Below are 12,360 nucleotides of genomic sequence, written 5' to 3' on the forward strand. Positions count from 1 at the left end.
CAGTGAATGCGGGTATCAGAATCCTCTCAAACCACCGGCACTGCATTTGTGCGTTTTTTCCCCTTCCCTCGTTTTACAACGATCAGCCTTAGAACTCCTCATTCGCTTCTCCTTCCGAGGAAGGTTAAGCTGCGGAGCAGAGACGGCTTTGGGCAACCCCAAACCGCCCCGCCCTAAGACCCACCCTCCGCCCCGCCCCTCCCTCCGCCCCGCCCCGCCCCGCCCCTCCCTCCGCCCCGCCCCTGCCTTAAGGCCGTAGGCCCCGCCTCAACCCCCGCCTCCTAGGCCCCACCTTCTAGGCCCCGCCTCTCCTCTAGCCCCAGGCCGCGGCTGCTCTGCGCATGCCCGCCCAGCTGAGGGCTTCCGAGGCGTCTTCGTCCGGAAACAAACTTTGTCCGAGAAGATGTCACGACTCTGTGCATCCCCGGAGCGGCTCAGGTAAAGCCTCCCCCGCCCTTCGCGCTCCGAGCAGGGCTTGGCCCAGCCTTGACCGCGGTGCCCGGGTCTGTTCTTGCCGGGCCCACCTGCCTACCTGCAGAGCCTGCGCTCGGGGCGGCCGAGCTTTGGCCCCACGGGCTCACACCCAGCCTCATAGTTCGCGCCCCTTCCCCGCGGGCAGGCCGTGCCCCCTGCCCAACTGCCTTCCCTCTTCAGCCCAGAGCTTGTCTGGAGTTTGACCCCCCAGAAACCACAAGCCTGCGCCAGGCGGCCGGGTTCAAGGCCCCGGTGGCGACTTGCAGAGGTGACCCTGGGTCTCTCAGTTGCTACCCTCCCTGGGCCTGGCCAGGATCGAGTCCTCGCTTCGCCGGGCTGTAGTGAGGCTAGAAGGAGAAACGCGTGCAAAGTGCGCTGGATGAGCGCGTGCTCAGAACCGGGTGGCTGCTGCTATCGTGTTTTCGTGGTGGCTTTTCCAAGGACCAGCCCCAAATATGGACAGGCACGGTTTTGCAGACTTTTGCTACTGCTGGTCCCTCCGGCCAGTTCTGGGGGCCTCTTAAAAGTCACACTCAGTCGGCCCGGAGCAAACTGGCGGGCCGGTTTTCTGGACGCAGGCCGGTGCGCATGGGATGCACCCCGGCATCCGCTCCAGTGCCAGCATGCTGTGCTTCTTTTTAGATGTTTGGTCGTTTTTTTGAAATCCACTGCTGTCACCCAGCCACTTTAAAGGAGCAACCCGCCACACAGACAGAGGCACAGGGTAGCAGACACCTCCCGCAAACCACTGCCCATCTAATGTGATCTAATGCCATTGATGCAGTGGTTACTGTTCGCCGGGCCCTGGCGGAGTGCCAGTCACAGTATGTGAACAGTGTCATCACACGCTCACAAATAGCTCCAAGCGTGTCACAGATGAGGAAAGCAAGGCTCGGCGAGGTTATTCCTAAGCATCCGAAAACCAGTTCTGCCTGACTTAAATTTCTGATTTCGCTCATGATGCAAGACTGCCTTTCCGCCAGAAAAATGAAAACCGAACTGTTAGTTTCTAGGGCTGCCCTAACAATGTAGCACAGATGTGATGGATTAAAACAACAGAAATTTATTCTTCCATAGTTCTGAGGCTGGATGTCTGACCCTTCCTGCCCGTTGCCAGCTTCTGATGGATGTTGATGTTGCTGAGCTTGTGGTAACATCACTCCTGTCTCTGCCCATGTCTTCACGTTGCCTTCTTCCCCGTGTGTGTGTGTGTGTGTGTGTGTGTGTGTGTGTGTCTTCTCTCCTTTTACAAGGATGCCAATCACTGCATTTAGAGCCCAGGATGATTTCATCTCAAGATCCATAACTACATCTGCGGAGATACTATTTCCAAATACAGTCACATTCTGAGTCTTCTGGGTAACATGAATTTTGGGGGAACTCTATTTAAACTACTACACAAACCAGCAACAAAATACACCAGTCAAAAGGACCAACACATTCACCGTCATGTATTCAGGGCACCCAATGTGCTTATTATGAATCCAGATACTTGCACATTATCAGAAATGGTCTTCAAAGTGGGTTCCCCTGGTTCACAACATCAGCATCACCATTGCTTGGGAGTTTGATGCTAACTTCCAGGCCCCACCCCAAACTTACTGAGCCACAGTTTTGGGGTGGGCCTCGCCCTCTGGGCGAATCTGTTGCCACTAAAGTTTGGGAACCACTGTTATAAGGCAGTTGAAGACATAAGGGTTTGATAACATAAGGGCCAGCTTAAGAAAAAGTCTTTTACCTGACAGTTGTCTAACCTTACAGTGACTTGTTTACCAAACCTGTCTTACTTGAATATACTTACGAATTCAACATTGAACTCTTGCATCACTGAAAGAGTATTTTACCATAATTTCTACTTAAGTTTCAAAGTGCCCTTGTGTACTAAACTGTCTTCTTAGTACGTTTTTGCTCACTTTATCTTGCCAACAGTCATGTGATTTGGGTTTATCATTTCTGCTGTGCTATTAAAAAATTAGTGAGAGTCAGAAATGGTAAGCTCCAAGACACACAGCGAAACAGAAACATAGGCAGGACTAGGAGCTTTTTATCCTAACTCTGGTTACTAAAATGTTTGGTTTGTTTCCATTTTAGAAAAAGTTTGATAGATGATGCTAAGGCCCGCTTAAAAAAGCATGATGTTGGAACCAAATATTCTCACTTGTCGTCTAACAAATATTCTGTCCTTTTACCATTGTTGGCCAAAGAAGGAAAACTCCAACTGTTGTTCACCCTCCGGTCGGAGAAGGTAGGTGACCAAAAGGCTCCTGCCATTCAAGTTCCAGAACATTTGAAAACCTCACAAAAATTATTTGCCACTTGCACGCATTTTGGGGCTATGGATTCTCAAGTGAACTTTCAAGATTGTGTTCAGGAGCCCAAGAAGCCACAGGGTAACATGGCGTTTTGGGGGAGAAGTTTTAGAAAGATAAGTAATTTAGCTAGCAAGTAATTTGAAATACTTTTAGACCAGGGTTTTTTAATCTTGGTGCTTCTGGCCTTTGGGCTGGGTGACTCTTTGCCGAGGGAGCTAATCTGTGCATTGTGCAATGTTTAAGATCATCCATGGGCTATAGGCACTAGGGGCAATAATACAGACACCCACACCCCTTTGTGACAACCACAGATTTCCCCAGATGTCCCTGATGGCAGGAATGAAGGGTACAGTGCCACTGCCAACAGCCACTCTTTAGGCCTTCCACCCCAGGTACAATGTGGAAATTCTAGAGCACAGAAATTAACAGCCTGGGCACTGAAGCTGGCTGTCCGTGTTTGAATGCAGGCTCTCTCCTCGCCAGTTCTGTGACTTTGTCCTAGTTACTTCTCTGTGCTATGATCTCTTTACTTGCAGAGGGAGGACAGAATACTCCTGCTTGCTTTGTAGGGCTACTGAGAGGATTTCCCAGGGAAACAAATGGAAAGCACCTAAACCCACCCCAGCACTTGGCAAGGATTCTGGTCAGTTTCAACTGCCCTCACTATTGCCATTAGCAGACAAGGCCTGAGGTTTTCAGAGAAACCATTCTACTTTTAAAGAAATGTTGGGCTGGGAATGGAGTTCCCTTGGGTACACCCCTGGATATAGTCATTCTCCTCTGCTGTTGAGGGGCTTCTGAGGAAAAGCTGGGGAACAAGTAACTTCAAAGTTATCCAAGTACAAAAATGAAAATGGGCCATAAGAGTATGGCTTTCGAAGCAGAATATCAGTGAACAGAATCCCATGAGGGGGAAAAAGAAAGCCAAGGAATCAGCTGAAGTTTTGTGGGTTTGGGTTCTTCTGGGTCTGGGTCAGGCAACAGTCACATAAACACAGGAGGTAAGAAAATCTAGGTTCCAACAAGAGATAACCTAACAGGAAACCAGGGGACCTGGTCTGTTCTCAGCTCTGCCAAAGAGCGGAGAAGGGCGTCAGTGTTATTTTTCGAACTATCAGACAAACAATAATGTAGACAACTGAGGCAAGACCGAAATGGATCTCTGGTTACTTTTTTCACCCATGCATTATGTGAGAATCATCTTAGACCATAAACTCTGGTATGCAAAGATCACATTAAAAACAAAAAAAAGTATTTAAATCTCAACACCTATCTAAAGAAATTCCTTCCCAGGCGTGGCTGGAGCTACACCTCTCCCTGAAGTCATACGAGTAGGGTTCCTGGGTTTCCTCCCAGTAAATGGGGAAGGAGCACCTGTCCTCACTCCCTTCTGCTTCATTGTGGGCTCTCCCACCAGCTCTGGAACCTAGAGCCAAGTTAGCCTGGGTGATCACACGGTCCTGAGATCGAGCCCACACCGGGCTCCACACTCAGCAGAGTCAGCTTCATAGTCTCCTTCTCCCTCTGCCCCCCAACCCCCATCCCCACTCACTTTCTCTCTCCCTCTCTAAAAAATAAATACAATGGTCATTTTACATTATGTAAATTTCACTTCAACTAAAAAAAAAAAAAAAAACTTAAAAAAAAATACCAACATGTGGCCTTGTTCTGAGGGCTCAGTGCAAAAACTTGTGAAGCAGCATGTCCAGAGCAGGGTAAGCCCTCAGTCAAGGCTGTCTACTGATAACATTGCCCTTTTTATTCTACTTTCTTTTGGCCTTTCCCTCCCATCAGCGTAGATATGTTTTTGTGCATATGGTATCTTTGAGGGGCAAGTAGAGAAAAATTACAAGTGAAGGAAGTTCTCAAAAGTCCTCTTTTAAAAGGATTCAAGTAAAAAATTGGGGGGGGGGGGTCTTACTCCCCACCTCTTATTACCACCAGGGTGGGAGTGGTGTGTGGCACAAAATTGAAGTTCAGTAACGACTTACTGAATGAGGGCGTGGTACCAGCACTGGAATCCCAAATGGAAGCTCTGTTCTTTTTGATACCCAGCTACGAAGGTCACCCGGAGAAGTTTGCTTCCCTGGAGGCAAGTCTGAACCCGCAGATGTGGATGATGTGGCCACGGCGCTCCGGGAAGCCCAGGAGGAAGTAGGGCTACATCCTCATCAAGTGGAGACTGTCTGCTGCCTGGTGCCATATCTGCTTGACGTAAGTGCTGGAGTGGACCTGGCTTGCTTCCGCTCTCGTGGCCACCCAGTGGACCCGTGATCATTAGCATTCCACATGTGGCCAAGCAAGACAGTGCTGTCCACAAACTCAAGAGCCTCGCTCTTATGTGGGTTTTGCTCCTTGTGAGCTAAGTGACCTTGAGCAAGCCCCTTTGCCTGTCTGAGCCCCTCTTACCCCATCCAGAAATGAAAGGACTAAACTCCATCAGTGGTTTTTAAACTGGATTCTGTAGAACCCCACAGATGCTTCAGAATTCTTTAAGATTCAGTTGACATTTGTTTTTTGCCAATATACATTTCTTTTGAGAACTCATTTGAAAAAAATATCACACACTTGAGCATGCCGTGTTCCAAATTTTAGCCTCTTGGAGGCCACCAGTGCCTTACTTTTGTCCTGAGTACTCATTTTTATACATATTTTGGAATCAAGCTTCTCCATATCATGTTAATTGAGCAGTACCCTGAGATCACTAGGCAAGCTATCTAAGAACTATTACTGTTTGTAACTACATTTTGCTATGAATCAGGATTTCCTTGATTGTATACATGAAAAACAAACAAATAAACAAACCATGAAAGCAACAAAATGAATTCTGGGGCTGATATGATATCCAGATCTTATTTTACACGAGCTTATGACTTGCATTAATTGACTTTAGAAGGAGTAAATGTTGTCAATTTGTGCTTGGATAACAGCATTATTTTATTGGTTTAAAATTTTTAATATAAACTAGCAATATTTGAATAGGTAAAGATCTACAGAAAGTTGGAAAGATACTACGGAGACTTCTCATATACCCAAACCCATTTCTTCCTCTCATTAACATCTCCCGCCACTGGTGTCTACTTGTCACAACTAAGAAACCAGTGTTAGTACACTGCTGTTACCTAAACTCCACACTTGATTTGCCTTTTACTAATTTTTCTACTAATGTCTTCCTTTCTGTCCTGGATCACATCAAGGATACCATATTGTATGTGGTTGTCACATCTCCTTAGTCTCTGGTCTGTGACAGTTTCTTAAACTTTCCTTACTCTCATGACGTTGATACTTCTGAGGTGCTCTGGTCACGTATGTTGTAGAACGCCTCTCCATTTGGATTTATTTGATGTTTTCCTCATGGTCACGCTAGGGTTTTGAGTTTGGGGGAATAACACCTCGGAGGGCAGTGCTCTAATCACATATTGGAAGTAGGGATAGACTGTATGTTTTATACATTGGACTTACAGGTGCATTTTCCTTTCCAGAGGAGCGTCGCACTGACGCACAAGTCGAAAACCAGCGGGTCTCACCATCTTGGTGTTCCATTTGCCTCCCGGTCTCGGGGGCTCAGTGTCGTCATGGTCGGTGGTGCTCAGCCATCCATCTTAATGGGTCCGTTTTCAAAACAGAAAGGTCACCACTCAAGGGAGATTTCGTTTGGGAGAAACTAATGGCCTCTCAAATAAATGCTTCCTAAATGAGAGAAGACGTGGGATTAGGCCAAGAAATGTATCCGTCACTTCCGAGGCGACTATGTTTTCTAATGGGAACCCCTCTGCTCAGGTTCTGCAAATCCCCCGGCCTGTTCGGGAGGATTTATTTTAAAACTCTGTCAACAAATTGAACCCTCATGGGAGAAAGTTCCCACGGTGAGAGTAACTCCATTTCCAAAGCACCCGGGAGCTACTGAGTCCTGCCTGTGAGGGGCAGAATACAATAGTCTCCACAGGAGAATGTCTGGTCTTCAGATCTCGGTGGGCCAGAGGCTTCGCAGGAGCTTTCTAAAATGACCTCCTCTTGATATGATCATGCCGGTCACATTATCGAGAAGTTAGAATGAACAAAGGCTTTCAAGAGTGGTATCCTGTGTTTGGAAGTGCTGGCGAGGGTGGGTTTGTTCTTCGGACCTTGCAGATCTTCTAAATGTAGTGCAAAATGTACTAAAAAATCTAGTGCAAGAAAAAATTACAAAAGTGTAATTGATTAGACTACTTAAAAGCAGAACCTAATCCAGTGGTTTTTAATTCGTGCTGATTTTGTCCCCCGGGGAACATGGCGATGTCGGCAGAGGTTTTTGGGTGTCAGAGCTTGAGGAGGGGCTGCTGGCTGTTTGCCACCTGTGCTAGCCCTGCAGATTAGTGGGCGGTGGGCCTCCAAGCCCACCCCCGGCGTCCCTTTGCTGTACATGTACGTACCGCTCTTTGCAATGGCCTCAGGAGACTGGTCTCCTCCTTCTCTGTATGTGGCCCATACGTTTCCATTCATTCTTATTCACTTGGCCCCCTCTGAAGCTTCGATTCCTGTAAACATATTGGTGCCTTTCAGTGGTGTGTCCTTTCCTGGGAATGTTGCTAAAAGCATGTGGCCTCTTCCAGGGGCCCTGAAGTGTGCCTCGTCTCTGGGGCCGCAGCAGCAGCCAGTCTCCACGGGATCCCAACTGAGCAAGTGGCTGAAATTCGGTCTTTCCTTGGTCCCACAATGTCTGCCAAGCACCCCGCATTCTTTTTCCTTCCAAGACAGACCCCTGTATTTTGGGAACAGTGTGTCCAGACATGCTTTTCGTCCGCGGATTTCTAAAGCCTCTCTGACATCCCTAAACTTGAACCATGCTAAACGTGCCGGACGTACCTTCTGAAACATTCAGTCTCAAACCATTCTTCTCCTTTGTGGCTTTGATTTTTTTCCCCCACCAGTTACTTCCTCAGACTCTGACAGGCGAGGCCAAGGGCCAGCACTGGCCACACGAAGTTGCTTGTCCACACCCGTGCCTACCAGTTTGGCCCATAGAGTGAGGATGAATTTGTGCTCCCAGCTCAGCCCTTGGGAAGCCCTCAGCTGAGAGCTCTCCCCAGCAGCATGTAAGCCATGTGCGAGGCTGGTGTGTCATCTCTTTGAAATGTGGCGATGTTTGTGTCTTCAGAGCCCGTAAGCACTGTGCTCTAGAGTGTGAATCCCGGTTTCTGCCAAGTACTAGCTGGCCCTGACCTTGAGCAGGTTGCACAGGTCTCTGATTTCTACTGTTAAAGCTCCTTCAGGGTCATGCTGTTGTGCAGAAGCAGGGAGAGGGTGCTGGGTCCTAGACCAGCGCCCCAGAGGCTGTGGTCACTTCATGGTGACAGCAGCCACAAACTGCCTGCAGAACCAACACTGTGCATTCTGTCCAGAATGTCCCTTTCATATTCTTAATTATGTTTCTGAAAACTCACACCTGCAGCTTTCCACCCTTCCCTGCTCACGGGGAGCCTGGAGGGCCTCACGCACTTGGCCAGACAGTCCTCCACCAGTGGCTGTGCTAAGGGGCATGACAGCCCAGCTCTGTGGTGTACTTTACCCCAGATGCCCCGCAGGGCCCTCACCTGCCTCCCTCCCGACCTCCTGCTTTGTCCTGAGAGCACTTCCTTAAGAAATCACTTGCATCCGAGTGTTCCCCATCTCCCAGAGACCGCTTCTGGGGAGCCCTGTGGCCCAGGAGGCTGAGCATTCGCCCAGGGCCAGGTGGTGATGGCCATTGGTGGAATGCCGCTTCTGCCCTGGGGCCACTTAGGACCCCGGATTTCCCACCCAAAGGATGGCTGAAGTCTAGGCTCCCGTCTTCAACCCCTGGTCTGGACATTGACTTTCACCATTAATTCAGTTAATGGTCTGAGTGATCACTGTTCTTAAACATGCTTCAGCTGTCACTCCCCTGAGAATTTTCCACAGACCTGTTTATCCTGATCTCCTGTCCCAGCCTCAAGGTATGGCCCTGGCTTTTCCCTGCCCCTTTCTCTCTGTATGCCCCCCCTCAGAATTCCAGATTCTTCTGCCTTTCCACTTCAAGCTTATGCAGCTTTTATCTCATTATTATGCAGCTCCTACACTAAACCCCAGGCCTCCCCCTGGAGCTTCCCAGCAGGTCTTTCACTTAATAACACCCTGCATTCGTTTGCAAGCAATTGTGGTTATAAATAGAAATCCCCGCCCCCCCCCTTATAAACATCTGTTATGTAAAATAGTTCATATATAATTATAAATGCAATTTCCCATAATTGGGTGTATGCCATAGTTAATATGTCACATTTCTGTTGATAAGGTGGTACATCCTTGTCTGTACTGACAGGGAAAGGTGTCTCACGTTCATTTTGAGGGCTGCAGAGTATCCCATTATACAGCTACACTATTAATTGACCTACCCTGAATGCCCATCAGCGGAGGAGTGCTAACTTTAGACTTTGGGGCTGTTGCAAATAATGCTTCAGTCCAGGGGCACCTGGGTAGCTCAGTTAAGCGTGTGCCTTTCGGGCTCAGGTCATGATCCCAGGGTCCCGTGTTGGGCTCCCTGCTTAGAGGACAGCCTGCTTCTCCCTCTCCCTCTGCTGCTCCCCATGCTTGTGTGCTCACGCTCTCTCTGTCAGAGAAATAAATAAAATCTTTAAAGAAATGCTTTGGTCTTGTATCTTTTCTCACTGGTAGGAATTTATCATACCGATAAATTTATACAAATGCAATTGCTAGGTCAAAGGGACCACATTTTTATAACATTGCCAGATTGCTCTTCCAAAAGATGATACCAGTATGTTCACAAAAATACACTTCCAGAGTCAGCTCACAGATCCTGCCTCAGGAAGGGTGAGACTACCCCCATTTCACAGGGGATCTGACTGGTCATGTCTGGAGCAATTCTCCGTCCTTCCCTCCCCACCTTGTATCACTGCCTGCTTTGGACTGTTTTCTTAATTTGTGTATTTTGTTTTCTGCTTTTAGAGCGATACACTGATAACCCCAGTTGTAGGATTTCTAGACCAGCACTTCCAGGCCCAGCCTAATCCCGACGAAGTTAAGAGTGTGTTCCTGGTGCCTCTGGACTATTTCCTGCATCCACACGTCTACCACCAGAACTACCTGACACGCTGTGGTCATCACATTCTTATTCATTGCTTTGAGTACACAAACCCGGAAGATGGTGTCACTTACCAAATCAACGGGATCACTGCAAAATTTGCCCTGTTCCTTGCCTTGATTATTTTGGGGGAAAAACCCATCTTTGAAATGGAGTTTAATCTCAATGATCTAATTTCATCCTCTGAAGAGATCTTCCTGAAACTAAAGAAGCATGCTACGAGTAAGTTATGACTTATGAGGCCACCATCCGAATAACTGAGAGGAGTTTGTGTGTGCTTATCCATAAGAACAACAATAATGCGAGCTGCTGGAAACTGACAGGTGCAACAATTTCTCCTGCGACACGAAGGGGAAAAACCTTGCTTTTTTCCCACTTGCCCTGTAATACCTAAGAGAGCAAAAGGTTTTGCAAAAGTGGAAAAATGTGTTCATGGTGTTGCATAATTTCACAACACAGTATGTTAATATTTCTTTTCTATACATGTATCTGGCACATAGTAGGCACTTAATAAATATTTGTTGAATATATGACCATGTGGCATTTATTTTATTCATGGGAGGTAATACCTTTCTGTCTGTTGTTCCACATGACTAGAAGCTTCTGGCCAGCCATCAGAAGCTATCCACATATTCCTCCCTGGCAGTAGAGTCAAAGCAAAGCTTCTCTCTCCCCAGGAGAAACGGCATTACCCAGGATTCCTTACAGTTAAATGTGAGCTCTGGAACTTGATCTGGGCCAATGGGATGTGAGTGAAAGTTGACCCTGCAGGTCATCTCCACTTGGGAGAGAGAAGCCAGCTTCCTTGGACCCTTTCGAGAAGCTTCAACATAGATTTACGAGCGGCCTAGCCTTGACCATACAAATGAGGACAAAGCCTGGGGGGATGGCAAAACCCAAAGAGGGTGGGAATTTGGATCTGTAAATGCCTCTTTAGAGTAAAGCAACCTGTCACCCTATGTGCTGTTCACTTGGGCCTGTCATGTGAGAGAAGAATAAAATTCTGTTGTTTCTGCCGCTGTCATTTGGGGTCATTTTGTTAGAGCAGAGCTATTACCCTAATAGACCATAACACTTGAAAAAGGCTCGATGGATGTTCACCCAAACTTGAAGTGTTGCCAGCAGTTAGAATTTGGGATAATGTGACCTTTCTCACATGGGTTCTGTGACACGTACAAGATGCCCGTGGGTGTTGATGGGTTTAGCAGTCGTCATCCAGAGCAACTGAACTGAAGGAATTTCAGAGACCCATATGCCCACTAGTCGGGAGAGATAATGTTCTCTGTCTTCAGAGGATGAAAAACACTGGTTTCGAGCACAAGCCCCAGATGAAAAGTCAGAAAGACAGACATTCTGCACTGCCTCCCTGGAGACCCACCGTTTCTTAGGTGGGCCTTCCCGTATCTCGTGCCTTCAAGTCAGCAGGAATTTCTTCCTTTAACTGTACTGTTAACCATCCTGCATGAGGTCAGGGAGACGAGTGCATAAAGCCACATAACCTGAAGTCTGTGACGGCAATTATCCTATCTTACCGACTGCTGCAAGAGTTTCAGAAAGCCGAACCTGTTTTAGGAAGGTCCTGGTCTAGTTGAAAATGTGATGGCTGCACCAAACCCATCGATCAGCCTGGCAACTGCCCACGGCTTCAGAGTTTTTCTTTCCTGAGTGCTGGCAGAGGAAAATGACCGATCGGCTGCTTTATACCCATAAACAGGGAAATGGCACAAATCTGGCTCCAACCTTGAAAGCAGATGTTGGGTAAGCGTCTCCATTAACATTCAGTAACTGGCCCTGCATGAATAGGCCTAAACTGTTTCTGAGCAATTATAGAGGCATTTGCAAATGTGTATTTACAATCTGACAGCAGTGTAATTGCCTGGTAGGTTGTTGACCCCTCTGGCAGTGCAGAAAGCCGCCTTCCCGAACTGTTTGTTTTTGTGAACTCCTCAGATCAGCCTGGTTTCTAAGAGGTGTTGGCCTAGCCCAAGTCTACAATCAGAATGACACCCAATTCAGGGGGCTAAGTATTTAGCAATGGAGGTATTGCCTCCCCTTGCCCTTTTTTTTTTTCTTTTTCAGTGTATTTCCTGTATTTTAGGACATCTATGTTCAGGGTTCTAGTTAAACATCTTTCGGTTAAAAAGAACAGAAATCTAGCAAATCTGGCTCAAATGAAAGGTTACTGGCAGGGCAAAGATCTCAGGGAATCTGCAAAACCACTGAACAAATCAGCTTCAAGAAGCATAGCAGTGGCGAAGGAGCGCCCCAGCTAATAACCTCAAAAGCAAGAAGTCGTAAACCTTCCCTTTTGCGTCCTGCCATTACTGGGGCAAGAACCAACATCTGGGCTGACTAATACAGGCATGCAGCTCAGTGTGTCAGTCTCCTGGTCCCTGGAGGAAGCTCCATGTAGCCTAGCTTGGGTCACCAGGCAGGTTTCCTGTAACTTGTGGACATGGTCAAGGGTGGGGGTTGGGA

At 47.7% G+C, this 12,360-nt stretch overlaps 1 protein-coding gene across 2 annotated transcripts; it reads left to right on the forward strand.

Moving 5' to 3' along the window:
• Nucleotides 1–309: 309 nt before the first annotated feature.
• Nucleotides 310–10,899, forward strand: NUDT7 (nudix hydrolase 7). 2 transcript variants are annotated; one of them, XM_032325749.1, is made up of 4 exons: nucleotides 310–438; nucleotides 2,679–2,719; nucleotides 4,842–5,000; nucleotides 9,747–10,899. In XM_032325749.1, the coding sequence occupies exons 1-4, from the start codon at nucleotides 342–344 to the stop codon at nucleotides 10,113–10,115; spliced, it is 666 nt and encodes a 221-aa protein (XP_032181640.1). In that variant the 5' UTR covers nucleotides 310–341; the 3' UTR covers nucleotides 10,116–10,899. The 2 variants fall into 2 exon arrangements, with proteins under 2 accessions (XP_032181640.1, XP_032181639.1); XM_032325748.1 differs by having other exon boundaries at nucleotides 312–438; nucleotides 2,566–2,719.
• The last annotated feature ends 1,461 nt before the right edge of the window (nucleotides 10,900–12,360 follow it).

The sequence above is a fragment of the Mustela erminea genome, chromosome 19, assembly GCF_009829155.1.
Source record: "Mustela erminea isolate mMusErm1 chromosome 19, mMusErm1.Pri, whole genome shotgun sequence".
Taxonomy (NCBI): Eukaryota; Metazoa; Chordata; class Mammalia; order Carnivora; family Mustelidae; genus Mustela; species Mustela erminea.